This window comes from Geotrypetes seraphini, chromosome 19, assembly GCF_902459505.1.
Source record: "Geotrypetes seraphini chromosome 19, aGeoSer1.1, whole genome shotgun sequence".
Classification (NCBI taxonomy): Eukaryota; Metazoa; Chordata; class Amphibia; order Gymnophiona; family Dermophiidae; genus Geotrypetes; species Geotrypetes seraphini.
In genome coordinates this window covers 6,576,012-6,594,682 of record NC_047102.1, presented here as the reverse complement: position 1 = coordinate 6,594,682, position 18,671 = coordinate 6,576,012, and the positions used below count along the sequence as shown (strand labels likewise).

Genomic DNA, 18,671 nt, shown 5'->3' with positions numbered 1-18,671 from the left:
TGGAGGAGAGGAAACATACAGGAGGCTGAAAGAAAGGAAGAAAGATTGGATGCACAGTCAGAAGAAGAAAGTGCAACCAGAGACTCATGAAATCACCAAACAGCAAAGATAGGAAAAATGATTTTATTTTCAATTTAGTGATCAAAATGTGTCTGTTTTGAGAATTTATATCTGCTGTCTATATTTTGCACTATGGCTCCCTTTTACTAAACCGCAATATTGTTTTTTAGCGCAGGGAGCCTATGAGCATTGAGAGCAGCGCGAGGCATTCAGCATAACTCCCTGTGCTAAAACCTACTATTGTGGTTTAGTAAAAAGGGAGGGGGTGTATTTGTCTATTTTTGTATTTTGTTACCGAGGTGACATTGCATAGAGTCATCTGCCTTGGGAAATGTATATGGCAGATATCTTTGTTTTGTGTTCAAAAGAAAAGGAAATGCATTTCTGGTTTTATTTCTACAGTGTTGAAGTACTTGTTGGCCCTTGCTGTGACTGGTGGGGATCCCCAAGCACCGCCAGCAGAGGACCTCCTCTAGAGATGGTCAGAACTCCCCTCCACCAAGCGCAGCAGTCGCTGGCAGCATCCATGAGCCACTGAGGTGCCAGCATCTGTGACTCAGGGACGCTACTGCTGCCTGCCAAGCTTGGCAAAAGGGACCCCAGGCCAACTGCAAAGGAAGTCCTCAGCTGACAGTTTGTGGGTTCTCATCAGCTGAGTATTTATATTTTATATTTACATTAGAGGTTCTGGTAGAAACCCATTTACAAAGTATGTATTCTTCCCAATTAATATTTCCAAATTAATAGTCTCTTTGCTTATTTGTAAATGGGTCTCTACCAGAGCCTTTAATTCAGTAGCATAATTAAATAAAATAACTATTTCTGAAGTTTATAGGGAAGGATGGTGACGGAGGGGATTCCTCGCGGGGACGGGTGGGGACGGAGGGGATTCCTCGCGGGGACGGGTGGGGACGGAGGGGATTCCTCGCGGGGACGGGTGGGGACGGAGGGATTCCTCACGGGGACGGGTGGGGACGGAGGGATTCCTCACGGGGACGGGTGGGGATGGGTGGGATTTTGGCGGGGACGGGTGGGGACGGGTGGGATTTCTGTCCCCGCGCAACTCTCTACCTCAAACCTCCCTCTCCCGCCTTCTGGGCGCTCTCAAGCTCACGCGCCCGCCCCGTGGCCTGACGCGCTCGAGGCCCCTTTAAAGAGCCGCCCCTCCCTCTCACGCAGCTCCGAGTCGGAGAGCGGGCGAGCGCAAGCGCAAGCGCGCGGCTGACGTCATCGGGGCCGCGAGGGGGGGGCGGGGCCGGGCTGGAAGATGGCGGCGGCCGTGGAGCTCAGTCTGGAGACGTTACCCACCGACCCGCTGCTGCTCGTTCTCTCCTTCCTCGACTACCGCGAGCTGCTCAGGCAAGTGGGGAGGGGGGGAGGGCGGGGCGCTGTTGTCGTCCATCGCCTCAGAGGCCAACTGTGGCTCTGCAGACCTTCCCCCCCCACCCCAGCCTCGACATCCTCGTCCTGGCGGAGGCAGCTGTCACTCCTTAAAGCCCCGGCCCAGGGCGGCTGCTGTCACTCCGGGTCTCCACCCTATGACGTGCTGTCACTCTTCTCCCTGCTGCTCCAGAGGTTCTGCAGACCCCCCCCCCCTCCAAGAGCACTGGCCACCTTTAAATGCTTACCCTGGAAGGAAGTATTTGGCATTCGCCAAATCCTTACAACAGGAAAGCTGCTGTCACTCCAGGTCTCCACCCTATGACGTGCTGTCACTCTTCTCCCTGCTGCTCCAGAGGTTCTGCAGACCCCCCCCCCCTCCAAGAGCACTGGCCACCTTTAAATGCTTACCCTGGAAGGAAGTATTTGGCATTCGCCAAATCCTTACAACAGGAAAGCTGCTGTCACTCCAGGTCTCCACCCTATGACGTGCTGTCACTCTTTTCCCTGCTGCTCCACAGGCTATGCAGACTCCCTCCCCTCCCCCAATCTGCAGCCTCCAGGAGCACTGGCCACCTTTAAATGCTTACCCTGGAAGGAAGTATTTGGCATTCGCCAAATCCTTACAACAGGAAAGCTGCTGTCACTCCAGGTCTCCATCCAGTGGTATGCTGTCAACTCCACCCTGCTGCTCCAGAGGTTCTGCAGACACCCCCCTCACTTCCCCCCCCCCCAAGGGGCCGCTGCCCCTTCCCAAATCTACAGCCTCCAGGAGCACTGGCCACCTTTAAATTCCTACCCTGGAGGGAAGTATCTGGCATTCTCCAAATCCTTACAACAGGGAAGCTGCTGTCACTCCAGATCTCCTCCCAGTGGGAGTGGGGCAGGAATGCTGTTATTCTCCACCCCACTGGTCTAGAGAGTAACTCACCCTGCAGACCCTCACCCTAAATGGACTGCTATAATTTTTCACATCACACCGTACTGCTGTAGGGGTGGAGGGGGGATCAGCTGTTACTCTCCCATTGCTCTAGAGGGTAACTTTTACTAAAGGCAGCAATCATGATCTAGATCTCCAGCCTAGAAAAGAGCTTGTCACAATCCAAATCCATGAAGGAGCTGTCGTTCTCCAAATCCATCCTTACAGAGGAGCTGCTGTCATGCGCCATATGCTCAGTTCTCCCCAGGTGGAAGTGTTGGTCAATCTCCACTCCTTTGCTGGGAGGAAAAAGGGCAGCTGCCGTTATTTTGCTGCTACCCTGTGGGAAAAGAGGTCTGCTATCACTCCCTGCCCCATTACCTCAAAGGGTAGCAGTCATTCTGCAGACCCCATCCCAAAGGGGCTGCTTTCACTCTCCCTAGCTCTACCCCAGGTAGAATTGTCACTCTCCACCCCACCACTGAGGGGCGAGGAAAGATTGTTGACACTCTGTACCCTGCTACCCATGGAGGGGGCTACTGTCCCTCTCCAACTCGCTACTGTGGGAGGGGAGGGCCCTCTGATCTCACACCACCACTGTCCTAAGGCAGGGCTTCTCAACCTGAAGGAATGCCTAGCCAATCAGGTTTTCAGGATAACCAAAAGGAACATGAATGAGCTAGATTTGTATTCGATATGTCTTCAATGTATGCAAATCTATGATATGAAATGTTCATTGCATGAATTCTGAAAATCCAGCTGGCTAGGTATGCCTCCAGGAGAGGGTCAGAAGCACTGACCTAAGAGGCTGCTTTCATTTTCAACCACATACCCTTAGGAGCTGGGTATGGGGTCTCCACTCTGATGGTTCACAAATGCTGAAAACGTGGAAGTGCCTGAGGCTCGCCAACCAGCAAGGGAGCTTCCCAGTCTTTAAGGGGAGTAGGAAAGCACCCAGTATATGCCACTTGAAATAGTTGGGTTGGAGGGTTGTTGAACTGTCCAGAGCAGTTACTGCTTTAACTTAGGGCAAAACATAGGGGTCAATGTTCAAAGTGAGTTAACCAGTCAATAGAGGTCTTATCTGGTTAACTCGCGCTGACTGGGTCCCATGGGAATATTCAGTGGCACTTCTCTGGATAATGCTACTGAATATTCCTTCTAATCGCTAAAGCCAGCCTGGGGGCATAGTTGGCATTTAATCAATAAGTATCAATATTCAGCCTTAACCGGATAAGTTAACAGACCAAAAGAGATCATGCAACTTATTTTGTTAAGGGCTATGTACGTTTGCATTAATTTTTCTACCAGCTGAATATGAACCCATAATTTTTTCAAACAAATATACCTAATTCTGTGCCTAGTTGCAGCTACGTTAATCGAAGACTCAATCAACTGGCAAACCATGACCCTTTGTGGAAAAGGCACTGTGAGAAGTACTGGCTTCTCTCCGAGTAAGTAACATTTTACTGTGCCAAGTTCAGTGAATGGTAGTTTAAAAGAAATACAGTCCTGTTGTCTTTCCTACACTTGCTTTGCTTTTACCATTAAGAGTATTTGGGAGATTTTAAAAGTATGTAAAAAAAAATTAACATTGCCAAAACAAATGGAAAAGAGTAATATTGTATATTTAGTTTGCAGAAATGTTTGTGGGAATGGAGGGACGGGGCTCATCCTGGCAGCTGGGTGTCTCTGCCACTGCTGTTGTTTTTTGCAGATTTTAAGTTGTCAGTACGTTGGCGTGTATTTGTATTTTCACATCTCGAAAGGGGAACCATAAGTAGGTTTCTGACTTTCTTCCCTTTTTGCCCCAGGTACATTAGATAGAATATGAGCCCACTGGGATAGACGGTGAAAAATGCTTGAGTACCTGAATGTAAACCACTTAGACTATAAAAGGTATTATATAAATAATAAACAAATAATGTTTTAAATAGTGACCTCTGCCCTCACCCTCTGTCAGTCCCCAATGATCTCAGTCTGATGAACAGCAACAAAACAGGCTGAAATATGACTTGCAACACAGGGAAACTTAAGAAGAATCTCGGAGGATATTTCTTTACAGAAAGGGCAGTGGATGCATGGAACGGCAGAAACAAATACAGAAACGCCGTCATTCTAGAAAACCTGGAATAAGCATAGAGGATCCCTGGCGGCGAAGAAGCGAGTGGAAAGCCAAGGAGTTCTGTGGCATTTCATGGAGGAAGAGGTTAGGCAAACTGGTTGGAATTACTGGTCCTGTCTGCTCGTAGGTTGCAGCATTGCAAACATAACACTCTTCGCTCTCTCAAGACCAGAGGGAGGAGAAGGAGAAGGGAAAGAGTGAAGAGTTAGTGGTGCTGCAGGACAGAGGGTGGTGGGATTGTTACTAGCAGACTTCAGCTCCCTGGAAAACAAGTATTTGTGCCAGCGTGTGGGTAGTGGTTGAGTACTATCCTGCGGGCCAGTTGTAGCTCTTTAGATTATCATGGCGTTTTGGGGTATTGCTTTGCACTGGGGCTGAGATTTTGTGCGACTGTCGATGGAGAGCTCATAGGAGAACAAAATCTGACTGACAAGTGGTTAAACTTCAAAGCGTAAGGATATATATTTATTTATTTAAAAAATTTGTCAACCACCTATTCCTGGCCGCCTTACAAAAGTAACATACACAAAACGTAACAAACAAGACTTGTACAAAGATCTTACATTACAGATGGGTAATTACATCTTTAAAAGCCATGGTTCGTAGCTCCTCACGGTACAATTCATCCTAAAACCAGCATTACACAAAAACATCTTTTATTGGAATGCTGCTATAACGAGTGGAGTTTTGAGCATTTTTTTAAACTTCTGAATAGTAGATAGGGCTCTTTGCGGTCCAGTTAATTTGTTCCACAGTGTTATTCCTATGATGGAAATAGCACAAGTTCTTGTATTCTCATAATGTATTTTTGAGAAGTTCATCAATGACAATCGTATCGCACCTTCAGACCGCAAAGTTCTGAACATAAGAACATAAGAGGTTGCCTCCGCTGAGACAGACCATAGGTCCATCCTGCCCAGCGGTCCGCTCCCGCGGCGGCCCATCAGGCCCATTGCCTGATTAATGGTCCATACCTATCTATACCCCTCAATCCCTTTTTCTTCTAGGAATCTATCCAAGCCTTCTTTGAAGCCACTTAATGTTTTCTTGTCTACAACAGCCTCTGGAAGTGCGTTCCATGTATCCACTACCCTCTGAGTGAAGAAGAACTTCCTAGCGTTTGTTCTAAACCTGTCCCCTTTCAATTTCTCCGAGTGCCCCCTTGTACTTGTGGTGCCCCATAATTTGAAAAATCTGTCCCTGTCTACTTTTTCTATGCCCTTCAGGATCTTGAAAGTTTCTATCATGTCTCCTCTAAGTCTCCGCTTTTCCAGGGAGAAAAGTCCCAAGTTGCCTCCGCTGAGGCAGACCATAGGTCCATCCTGCCCAGCGGTCCGCTCCCGCGGCGGCCCATCAGGCCCATCCCCTGAGTAGTGGTCTATACCTATCTATACCCTAGAAGAAAAAGGGATTGAAGGGTATAGATAGGTATAGACCACTACTCAGGGGATGGGCCTGATGGGCCGCCGCGGGAGCGGACCGCTGGGCAGGATGGACCTATGGTCTGCCTCAGCGGAGGCAACTTCTTATGTTCTTATGTTCTTATGTTCTTCAATCTGTCGGTATATGGGAGATTTTCCATTCCCTTTATCAGAACGCTCGGTAGATTGCCATAATTTGCGATAGATACCAAGGAATCCCTTGGTAAATGACTTTGAACACCAGAATTAGTTAATGTCTTGAAAATAATACGTAATCGCATGGGTAACCAGTGCAGTTTCTTCAGCCAAGGTGTTATGTGGTCAAATTTTCTAACTCCGCAAATTAACCTTGCAACAGCGTTTTGGATCATTTGTAATGTTTTTTTACATTGTACTGTTGGAATCCCTGAATAAAAGGCATTACAATAGTCCAGTTTTGATAAGACTTTCGTCTGTACCGTGATCCAGAAGTCTTATATCGACATCATTGATTTTAATCGACTTACCAGTCGCAGCTGGAAAAAAGTAGATATACCAGCAATAGGACAAGGATCGCGGGACAATGGATGAGCCTCTTGTTTATTCATTCTACACTAATATATTCACCTATGTGCATTTTCATTTTAAGAGATTGCTACGCTGTTCTATTGAAACGCTGTTCTCTATACTGACACATTATTTTCCTGTTCCAGCGCTAGTTTCCACTGTTGAGAAGCACATATAATGCAATAGGGGTTTTCTGCTTATAATATCTCATTGAATCCTGAATCGACCAAAAAAGTGGGGCAATCAAAGTGAAGATGGCAAACACTCAATGATACCTGAATGTCTGCTTGACTCAGTATTTTGTTGGAAACAGTTTTGTGAGTCTTTGTCTCTGAAGAAACGCATGTTCCATTTTTACTGTATGTTCTGTCTTGTCAGAGACAGGTTTATTGGATTGCGGCATGATTTTAGAATATGTGCAATGGGCTTATATTTTATTCTGTGAATTCCTCAGCTGTGTTTATTGTTCAAACTCCATGAAAAAAATCATAGTACTTTTCAAAGTGTATCCATTGAGTAGTATAATTAAACTCTGGAATCCATTGCCAGAGAATGTGGTAAAAGCAGTTAGTTTAGCAGGGTTTAAAAAAGGATTGGATAATTTCCTAAAAGAAAAGTCAATAACTATTATTAAGATGGGCTTGGGAAAATTCACTGCTTGTTTCTGGAATAAGCAGCATAAAATCTCTTTTGGGATCTTGCCAGGTACTTGTGAGCTGGATTGGCTACTGTTGGAAACAGGATCCTGGCCTTGATAGACCTTCAGCCTGTCCCAGAATGGCAACTCTTATGTTTACTCAAAGTACTAGTTGTAGCACTACCTTGCTTCACTAGTATTCCAGGTTCAAGGTTTCCCCTTCTACCTTTTTTATGTAGTGAGTGATCTATTTAAGAAGCAAATTCTCAAGAGCATCACTCAAATGTTTCTCAGTAGATGCAGCAATTAGAATTACTGTTTTATCTTTTCTTTCTTATCCCAGGTCCAAAAGAACTCCCAGGAGTCGGAGCTGGAAGGCAAGTTTTAAGGAATATTATTTAGATCTGGGCCGATACATCCAACACTATGCCACCCTGAAGAAAGCCTGGAATGACCTGGAGACATACCTGGGCCAGAGGTGTCCTCGAATGATCAGTTCTTTGAAAGGTATCAAACTTCCAGCCTTCTACAGAATTGCTCTTTGTGCTTCACACGCACAGTGGTCTGACCGAGACGGCCATTTTCAGGCATGCAAGGAGCCACTTGTAGCTGGAAACACAGAATCAGTAAATCTGATGGCATTGGTTCACAGTTTTCAGCTTTGTAAAGTATTTCACACAGATGTTTTAAGCGGCATTTGGGAGTTTTTCTAATATAGTTAATATTTTAGAGACTTATATATATTGTGAATCTCAGGAGGGATCGCACTTAACTCCTTTAATATGTTTTTTTTTAAGAAAAATTCCCTCCAACACAGAGCAGGCCACATTTCTGTAGATCTGATGATAGTAAGTGGAAAATAGGTAAATACTTTTTAGCACCTGCCGTGGTGGTAACAGCTCCAACGCTCATAGAATGCCTATGAATATCGAAGCTGTTACCGCTGCGGCTGGCGCTAAAAACCGTGCTACAGTTTTGTAAAAGGAGGGGTAAGAATTCAACATTTTCTAAATTGAACTTTAAAGAAAGCCACTTTTGCTTTATGTCTTGATCCAAATTTTGCTTATGATTGTTTTTTCTTTAAAAAAAACATATTAAAGGAGTTAAGTGCGATCCCTCCTGAGATTCACAATTTACTATCATCAGATCTACAGAAATGTGGCCTGCTCTGTGTTGGAGGGAATAGAGCCTGGGATGTAGCATAATAATTGTGCTGGGGGTTTTTTCACCACTGGGTACTAGTGGAGGTTAATGAGATCCGAGGATCTGCTTCCATGGTGGATTGAAGAGAAATGGTGTTTTGGTTACAGATGGCGTGCAGGAAGAAGACCTGAATGCGATGGAAGATCAGATCAGTTGCAAACTGCCCGATGACTATCGTTGCTCTTTCCGTATCCACAACGGACAGAAACTGGTGGTCCCAGGGTAAGATGGCCGGTAATGAAAGGAGCGAGGATTTAAACTATAGACTCTGGAAAAGGTTCCAGATGAATCGGAGATGTAGAATTGATGGAGTGAAGGGGGGGGTGGATTCCTTTGAATCCTATATTCAGAAAACACATCAGAAATTTAGCACAAGCTTTTGCAAAGCTTTGAGTGCTTTAATATTTAAGCATAAACATCAAATTAGTTTGTTTAAGGGAGAGAGATGCATCCTAAAATATATTTTTTTTTAAATTCTTCATTGCTCTAGTTCTGCATTTCCTTAAATTTCCACCTTTCAGTGTTTGAGCAGGAGGTGCTGAGCATCCAGAAGCGTTAATGATTTTTGAATTTGGGCCCATTCAAGATATGCTGTGCTGCCAGCCAGCAGTGCCGACCTGGGATTGTTTATTTATAAATAGCTATAGAAAATTATAATTAGGAAGGTGAATTGAGATTTTAACAGCAGCAGGAATATGGCTTTAAGACTTGCTAATAGGTTGTGGCTTTTAAGCTTGTGCTTATTCAGCTTTCTTTGCGACATTTGGGGCCAAGGTAGCAAATTATGAGCTCCTGTTTGCTACATTTATTATATAATGTGTAACCACTGACCCATCTAGATAAATCCGCTGGGGCCGGGTTTGCGCTCTTTGTTACTGGGGTCAGGGCCAGCCTAATCAGTGGACCAGGTGAAGCACTGGCTCGGTGCCAGCAAAAAAGGGTGCCAGAATCCCTGGCCTGACGTTACCTGGTCTAATGGTTAAGTCTTCTCTTCTTCCTTTTTCCTTTGGTCCAGTGTCTCTCCAAACCCTCCCCCTCCTTCCCCCAGTGTTTAAGTTGCCCCCCTCAGGCCCTGGATTTTTTGTCTACCATGTCTTGCACAGAGGAGGTGGGGCACAGCACAGAGAAGACCCAGAGATTGGGTGAAGGCAGCCCGTCTTCAGGTTGCTGCTGTTTACTTGCATACTTTACAGGACTGGGGGGGGGTGCAGACAGGAAGAAAGAACAAGGAATGATGCTGGATACACGAGGAGGGTATAGAGAAACCAGGCCAAGGGATGAAGAGAGAAGGGGAGAGATGCTGGACTGAAGGGGGGGGGGGGGGTGCAAGCTGGCTCAGGGTACCTCAGTTCCTTGAATCAACCCTGAGTGAGGTTGATCCTATGTCTCTATGTCCATTTTGATTTCCCCATTATCTACTTACATAAAATAGAGTAAATTCAGATAGAGTTCATTTTGTCCTCTTGGCCATGGAGCTATCTTAGTCTACTTGCCTTTGTGTTGAGTATACAGGCTGATGGGCAGCATGGCTCTCTCCAATCACTATCGTTCAGAGGACTTACTAGACATTGACACTGCTCTTGGAGGCTTTCAGCAGAGGATGGGACTGAAGCATTGCCTGCCTTTAACCTTCTGCATCCACACTGGCCTGAGTCAGTACATGGCACTGGAGAGCGTGGAAGGACGCACTCAATATGAGATCTTCTACCAGTGTCCAGTAAGGAGAAATAGTCTTAATTTTTGTATTGCTACGAAATATCATTCAGTTTAATTCCGTGCGTTTTGACTCACTAAGGTGCACCATCAGAATTACTTTTGTCTTTTGAGATGCACAATGTACGACGGAGTCTTTTATCATACTTGTGTCACCTGCAAGTAGGAAAAATGTGGGTCTAGGTCACTGGATTTCATAGCAGACTTACTAATAATATCCTGACAACATGAAATCAGTCGGAGCAACCGCTGATCATACTGAGGTGGTCACCTCGTCGTTTGTCATGAATGCTTTGATCAGTGCGATGTGTGTTTACTGATTGTGTTTCTCTGTTTTGATTTAGGATCAAATGGCCCGCAACCCCTCAGCTATTGACATGTTCATTGCAGGTAGGAGGGGGTAGAAAGCTGCGGTGGTGCGGCCGTGAGCGTTCATTGCGATAGCCATTGTCGGGATTAAACACACTGTCCTTCCTTTCAACTTCTAGGCACTTCGTTTTCAGACTGGTTTACGACGTATGTAAACAATGTCGTGACAGGTGGTTATCCTATCATTCGAGACCAGATCTTCAGGTATAGTAGATTAAATCAGTAGCACTACTGATTGGCATAGGAAAAGCACAAGTTGCACAATTGCATAAATCATAGAATTACAGGAGTATGGACGAGAGCAGAGAGCATTGTTCAGGGGTGGCTTGGAGACAGCTGCTTTGGCCATCGCATTAGACAGTAACTTATTTGGAGCTTAGAGGTAGAATCCGAATTAGGAATTGACCTGTGAGATGCATGTATTTTTTTTTTTATTTTTTTAACAAAGTTCATAATTCCAAAAAACAATTTACTTCTGACCCTGTGCTTGTCCCACAGGGCACAGTAAATGTGAAACAGCTGAGCCTCATTTGATGTAGTATTCTTGATAAACAGTTGAATGCCTCATGTGACCTCTGTCTCTGCTTACTCTTAGGTACGTCCATGATAAGGAGTGTGTGGCCACCACAGGGGACATTACCGTTTCAGTCTCCACCTCATTCCTGCCAGAGCTCAGCTCTGTTCACCCACCACACTATTTCTTCACATACAGAATAAGGTAAAAATACACTGGTGCTGTGATAGGCACTGCCCTCGAATTGGTATATCTTATTGTATTATTGATTAGTATTAGAAAGATTTGACCAAAAGGAATGGGTAATAGGTAAGCTCTAGGACAGTGTCTCTCAAGCTTTTTAAGCTCCGGAGCAAATGTTTTGCACATTATAACTGAAATTATAAAATTGCAAAACCAACAAAAAAATTAAATTTGAGAGTTATTTATGTAAAATTCTTTAAGCTATGTTTATTTTTAAAATTTCTTCTCCGCTTAATGCCTAAGCAGATTATAGTAAAAACCTACATAATCAAATACACTCAGACATATTATAGAAACAAACATTTTCTCTTCCATTCTCCCCTCCCCCCCCCCCACACACACAGACGCTCATAACATTGACAGACTTGTGTAAGCAACGTACATGTCTTCTATTCTAGTGTATGCTTATGAAGGGAATTAAAAAAATAAAATTCTGGAATCTCTTGTGGCACACCCGGAATCTCTTTGGGACCCACCACTGTACCATGACACACGGTTTGAGAGACACTGCTCTAGGACATGCAAGCTCTGGAGTGTTTCTAGGAATATTGTGCTCTGGTATTTTAAAACCTTCCTACCATCTGCTTTTTTTATATTGTTCTACAATAAAGCATAATTGTTCTTCCCTTAAATATTCCCTGTTCTTTAAATATTGTATTTCCTCCCTTCCTTTCCTCTTGTACAAGTTAGTCAGAGTATTTTTTTTGTTGTTGTTGTTACTGTATTTTAATATGAATGGTACCCAATTTTAATCAAACTAGATAAGTGATTGAATCAAATTTTAATAAAAACTTGATAATTGTGCGGGATCAATTGGTTCATCCATCTGGTCATTCCCACTGTGTGTGTTTTTCTGCCTTAAATCCTTCTGAAACGCACGGAGATCAATCTCCTCATATTGCACCAACATCAAATCTAAAGTCTCTTCTGCATAACTTGTTGCTCTTTCATAGCATAAATCAACTGAACCAATCACAAATCTCACTGCAGATGACAAGATATAATTCTAGTCTTATAGTCATAAGTTACATGAAATGCTAAGGTGAGCAGTAACAATAAGGGAGGTGTTTTAGTAAAGATGCCACATGTTATCTGTAGGAATAAACTGAGTTCTGTGGCATTAAGATATGCTAACCATTAGCAAAGTATCCCCTAAGTGGTTCTCATGTCAGCAGTCAAATAACTTTTTTTTTTCTTATTGTTAGGTCTATTTATTTGGCCTAGCAGTTAAATTCTTCTTGGTTGTTTTTAAGTTTCCAGTTCATTTGAAATTAGGCTTTACTGAAGCTACACTGCCAGGAGCTTTCCTCTGCAGCCAGCCAGGGTTTTACCTTGCCTGAGTGGCATGGACTAAACCCCTCATGAACCTGACTCTGGTATGCCAGCAAGTGTCACTGCTACCGAGAATTCCCTTTGCCTGGGTTCAATGATGGTTAAGAGGAAAAAGCCTATAGTAGCAATCCAGCAAGACACTGAATGGGGGGAAAAGGTCCTTAGTGGATGCTACGATATCATAAGGAGGTATTGATACCCCTGTATAAGACTTTGGTGAGACCTCATGTAGAATATTGTGTACAATTCTGTTGGCCGCACCTTCAAAAAGATATAAAAAGGATGGAGTCGGTCCAGAGGAAGGCTACTAAAATGGTGTGTGGTCTTCGTTATAAGGCATATGGGGACAGACTTAAAGATCTCAATCTGTATACTTTGGAGGAAAGGCGGGAGAGGGGAGATATGATAGATGGTTTAATACCTATGTGGCATAAATGCGCATGAGTTGAGTCTCATTTGAAAGGAAGCTCTGCAATGAGAGGGCATAGGATGAAGTTAAGAGACGATAGGCTCAGGAGTAATCTAAGGAAATACTTTTTTACAGAAAGGGTGGTAGATGCATGGAACAGTCTCCCGGTAGAGGTGGTGAAGACAGATTTCAAGACAGCCTGGGATAGGCACGTGGGATTTCTTAGGGAGAGGAGGAGAATAGTGGATGCTGCGGATGGGCAGACTGGATGGGCCATTTGGCCTTTATCTGCCATCATGTTTCTATAAGTCACTGCCCTTGGATATGGTCTCTGTATTCTGTGTAGTTATCAAATAAAGGCAAGTCTTTTTTTTATTTTTTTGTATATGTTTTCAACTTAATTTGATGAAAACAACTTAATACCTTTATTTTGGCATTTCAGGAGTTGACCAATTTTATTACTATAAACATTCAATTTTATCTTTAGTGACCAGAAGGGATTTAGGCATGCCATCTTCTGATCTCTAAAACCTCCATTTGTTACTTAGAATTGAGATGTCAAAGAATGCCTTTCCCGAGAAAGCATGTCAGCTGGACAGTCGCTACTGGAGGATAATGAATGCAAAAGGGGATGTGGAGGAGGTTCAGGGGCCAGGAGTTGTAGGTATGTAGTAATTTCATTAGAAGCTTTACTTTGGGGTGCTTAACCCTTCTAAGCTCTTCTGTATAGGTGACCCAGCCCAACTGTGTCACAGAGCAGCTCTAGATAATCAGAGCTACTATAGAGAATGACACGGTGACAGAATTCATCACCGTTCCCGTCCCCACGGATAATCGCAGGAAACCATCCCCATGTCATTCTTTAAGGAGAGAGGGAAGGATCAGAGTAAGAATGGGCACAACCACTGACCCTCAAGTCTTGCATTGAAGAATGCTGCTGTAGAAGGACTGAGATTGAGATAGACACTAAAGAATGACAGAGCATATATTGTGATGTCATAATGCCTCATTCCACCAATGCCTAAGCACCAGCCTCATCGGTGATGTCACAATGGGTTCATTATCCTATACTTGGCTCACATAAGAATCAGGGTATGAATTGGCCCTGCCACTGACCCTCAAGCCTTCCTTTGAAGAATGATGGTATAGAAGGACTGAGGTTGAGATAGACGCTAAAGAATGACACGGGATGGTTTCCAGCCACTGACCCTCAGACCTTGCATTGATGAATGTTGGAGTAGAAGGACTGAGGTTGAGATAGACGATAAAGAATGACACGGGATGGTTTCCCATGGTTATCCGCAGGGACAGGAATGGTGATGAATTTTGTCATCGTGTCATTCTGATACAAAGTTGTTTGGCAAATGATTTTAGGAGCTGAAAATGCTGAAGGACTGAATTTTTCTTTTCCTGTTTTCTTTGTGTTTCATGTTGCCAACTGAAGCTCTTCTGTTCCATTTATTAATTACATTTCTCTTTGGCATTTTCCACCCGTGTTCGCAGGCGAGTTTCCCAAAATAACTCCAGGTAAAGTGTATGAATATACCAGCTGCACCACCTTCTCCACCACTTCAGGGTACATGGAAGGTTACTACACCTTCCACCGTTTGAACAACAAGGACGAGGTCTTTAACATCACAATTCCCAGGTTCCACATGGTATGCCCAGTGTTCAAAGTATCCACAGTGCGCATGGTAAGCTGTGCAAAGCTCGTTCATAACCACTGTCTTCAAGGATCCTTGGTGGATTCCTAATCTTAACACAATCCTCTTTAGAAAGTTTAATTTTATTTGATATACTGGTCCTGTAGAACCTTTTCTGAGAGGTTTATAGTCAAAATTATAGAGTTTACACCTATAGAGTTTACATCTAGCACAAATTCTCCTGTCAGGTGCTGGGGTAGAAAGAGGAGAGGAGGGGGGGGGGAGAGGCTCCCATTAGCTTGGTAAAATTTGGAACCCTGAATGGTAATATGCAAAAGCTTGTACCTTACATCTTTATGAGCAACCTACCTAGGATGATGGCGAACCAAAGAGCAAGATAACAAGGGGGGAAGAGTGTGGTGCGGTGGCTAAAGCTACAGTCTCGACACCCTGAGGTTGTGGGTTCAAACCCACGCTGCTCCTTGTGACCCTGGGCACTTAATGCCCCCATTGCCCCAGGCAGATTGTGAGCCCACAAGGGCAGATAGGGAAAAATGCTTGAGCACCTGAATAAAATCATGTAAACCGTTCTGAGCTCCCCTGGAAGAGCGGTATAGAAAATTGAATGAATACCAGATAATCTGGACAAAGAGTGCTAGATAGCTTACAAGAAGTCAAGCTTCGGTGGCAGGCAGCTGATATGTAATGAAGCATTGTAACCAGGAATAACTGGCAGACAGGTTGGCTCAAATGGATTTTTTTACTGTCATCGCACACTATCTGTAACTATGTTCCTATATTTATAAGGAAACCTTTTTTCTACAAGATACCAAATTCGTGCAGTGAGGCATTGGATCATAAGAACAGCCATACTGGGTCCATCTAGCCCAGTATCCTGCTTCCAATGGTAGCCAATCCAGGCAGAAGTACCTGGCAGAAATCTAAAGAGCAGCAACATTCCAGAGCTGAGATTATGATGTCATAATGCTTAAAAGCCAATCTTATCAGTGATGTCACAATGGCTTGATTGTCCTATACTTCGCAAACATATGAACTGCCAATACTGGGACAGACCAAAGGTCCATCTAGCCCAGTATCCTGCTTCCAACAGTGGCCAACCCAGGTCAAAAGTACCTGGTAGAAACCTTTAAGAATAGCAAGATTCCATGTTCCCAATCCCAGGGCAAGCACTGGCTTCCCCCATGTCTGTCTCAGTAGTGGATTAGAGATGCTGGATCTCCTTGTGTTTGCTTTGTAAGGGAGTATACTCTACAGTGACTTAGAATGCAGTACCATGTGCTAAAAGCCCAGTGCGACTCTGTATATTGTAAACATTATAGGTTAGCTGTTGCTGGAAGTAGGGCTTCCATACTAGTCACTTTCTTTGGCTTAGGGCATTGTTGCTTGTACTAAATGCTAAACTCCCTGCATTAAAATGAACAATGCTGAGCACCCTGGTCCTTGTATGAATAAAGGCCATACACCAGACCCATATTGATAGTAGGCCTTCCTTTTAATTGATTTTTCCAAGGGTTTCTTATCCAAGAAGCATTATAAGGGTACCTTGTAGCTCATCAAGCTTGCTTCCCTCTCTTCCCCATTTACATTTTGGGGAATCTTATGCTGAGCCTCCAGTGTCATCTATAGCCATCAGATTTCAAGTTTGATATGTGCGGCAGCCCCTATGTATAGTCTCCAGTACGTCTTTTGATATGGGAATGGGGACTGTATACCGCCTTTTTGTCACTTTGGCATTTCAAAGCGGTGGGCACTGGAGGATTAAGTGATTTGCCCAGGGTTACAAGGAGGCGCATTGGGATTTAATCTCACAACCTCTGGGTGCAGAGGCAGCAGCTCTACCAGTGAGCCACACCTTCAGTCTGTCCTAGTATGGCAACACTTATGTGAGCCAAGTAAAGGACAATCAAGCCATTGTGACATCACTGAGGAGGTTGGCTCTTAGGCATTGGTGGAATGAGGCAATATGACATCACAATCTCAGCTCTGGAATGTTGCTATCCTTTGGGTTTCTGCCAGATACATGTGACCTGGGTTGGCCACTGTTAGAAACAGGATACTGGGCTTGATGAAAGGGAATGGGGACTTGCATACTGCCGTTTTGTTGCTTTAGCATTTCAAAGCTGACGTTGAAAGCGGTGGGCACTGGAGGATTAAGTGATTTACCTAGGGTCACAAGGAGGAGCACCGGGATTTAATCTCACAACCTCTGGGTGCAGAAGCAACAGCCCACCCAGTTAGCCACAACATTTCCTGTGCACGGCTCACCAGCAAGGTAGCACTCAGTACTGTCCGAGAGCCAGTGGTATTTCAATTTTTAAGTAAGAGTGTTCTAGAATGTAACATCCTTTGTTAACCAAATAAAGCTATGTGTTGTCCGGAGCATATTGTCAATGCACAGATGCACAAAACCAAGCCTGATCTACTGCCAGTCTACCCCTAGTAAAGGATGAAGTGATTTGCTAAACTGGAGGTAGTTAAAAGCAGACAAGAGGGAAAGGGAGGGAAGGATTACCGAAGAATGGTCTTGATATATTTTTATTTCTGCGGTGTAGGAAACCAGTCAGAATGAGTATGGTCTGAACGAGGACGAAGATTCAACAGACACAGATGAGTATGAAGAGAGAAGAATAGTCCTGGATATTCCTCCCTCAACTGGTCGTTGCCCACGACACATCTAAGCAAATTCCGGAGGGACAACCGGGTCAAATTATCCAGCTACCTAAAACCCACCAGCTCCTGGACTGCGAAGACCAGGAAGAATTTATTCAATTAACTGCTGTCTTTGTTGTAGCAGATGGCATGCCAACTTTCCCCTTCTGTGACATTCATTTCTTCGTCATCGTTTCACGATTGGGCTGCGGCTGATTAATTCTGCGTTTTCAGTTTTGTATTTCATGTTTGATAATAATCCATAAAGGGGAAGGGGATCTTTTATTTTTATACATTCATTTAGGTTAGGATGGTCACAGATTATTATTTTATTTTTTTTTGTGCCGATGAATGATTGCTTTCTGTGCTTCTCCCCCAACCCCCCACCAATGATCATCAAATTCATTTAATTTCAACCAGATATACAAGAATGTTCTGGCAGCTGATTTGAAAGAAAATTGGTTAAGAAAATATAACGTATCACCCTATTAAAATGGGAAGTACTGTAATTAAAAGTCAAACAAAATAATAATTGGCTATAGATGATACCTTTTTATAAGGCTAATGAACATTTAGTATTATTTTTTTAAAAGGTGTAAACTTTTGGAACTAAGTAGGATCTTTCCCTGAGCAATGTTAAAAAGAAGAATTTATCACGTGGCAAGAATATCTGTCGGTAATTTTTAGGGTTCTTGCCTAAGCCTGTGTGCACAAGCAGTCCTTTTGTGAGACTGCTCTCCATACACTGTCCTCAGCTGGAAAGTACCTTGAGCCTTCCAGATAAGAAGGATCTATGCCAAGGTAGCTCAAGCAACCAGGATCATGCACCGCACAGAGAAGGTGCCCGAGCAAATCCTCAAGATGGGTTGTCATCTCCTGGTTTGACTGGAGCTGTGTGTGTTGGGGGAAATCGTGTTCAGTGCTTGACACCTAGTGACCAGGTTTAATGCCTGTGATTCAGGATTTCAGAAAGAGCTCTCCTCAATTCCGCAACAGCACAACAAAGACCAGACTAGGCAGACAGGAGGGAGGTACAAAATAATGAGAAGATTTTAAGGATACAGCTCCCCCTCCCGATTTGCGGTTTCCCCACTCACAAATTTGGTTATTTACAATTTTTTTGCCCCTTGTTTTTAATGCAGAAACGCTGCCCTGGACATCCCCCAGACCTTACCTGGTGGTCTAGCGATCTTCCTACACTCCTGCCTTGTGCACAGCTGTCATCAAAATGGCTGCCGTGAGTTCCTGTTGTCTCGAGACTACAACGGAAACTTACGGTAGCCATCTTGATGACAGCTCTGCACAGGGCAGGAGCGTAGGAAGATCGCTCTTGCCCCGTGTCACCGCTAGACCACCAGGTAAGGTCAGGGAGGGAGGTGGGGTGGGTCAGAGCCGGACCCAAAATTTATTTGCGATTTTTCCTTATTCGCGGGCCGGCTCTGCCCCTAACCTCCGAGAATACTGAGGGTATTACAAATGAAAGTTCA

At 44.2% G+C, this 18,671-nt stretch overlaps 1 protein-coding gene across 3 annotated transcripts; it reads left to right on the top strand.

Moving 5' to 3' along the window:
- The first annotated feature begins 1,249 nt into the window (after positions 1 to 1,249).
- On the top strand, positions 1,250 to 18,457 carry FBXO3 (F-box protein 3). 3 transcript variants are annotated; one of them, XM_033928658.1, is made up of 11 exons: positions 1,250 to 1,419; positions 3,724 to 3,813; positions 7,432 to 7,595; positions 8,399 to 8,513; positions 9,804 to 10,008; positions 10,349 to 10,394; positions 10,493 to 10,577; positions 10,969 to 11,091; positions 13,420 to 13,535; positions 14,375 to 14,565; positions 17,088 to 18,456. In XM_033928658.1, exons 1-11 carry the CDS (start codon positions 1,328 to 1,330, stop codon positions 17,211 to 17,213), a joined length of 1,353 nt encoding a protein of 450 aa, XP_033784549.1. In that variant the 5' UTR covers positions 1,250 to 1,327; the 3' UTR covers positions 17,214 to 18,456. The 3 variants fall into 3 exon arrangements, with proteins under 3 accessions (XP_033784549.1, XP_033784552.1, XP_033784550.1); XM_033928661.1 differs by lacking the exons at positions 1,250 to 1,419; positions 3,724 to 3,813 and adding an exon at positions 4,193 to 4,258 and having other exon boundaries at positions 17,088 to 18,457; XM_033928659.1 differs by lacking the exons at positions 1,250 to 1,419; positions 3,724 to 3,813 and adding an exon at positions 4,379 to 4,568 and having other exon boundaries at positions 17,088 to 18,457.
- The last annotated feature ends 214 nt before the right edge of the window (positions 18,458 to 18,671 follow it).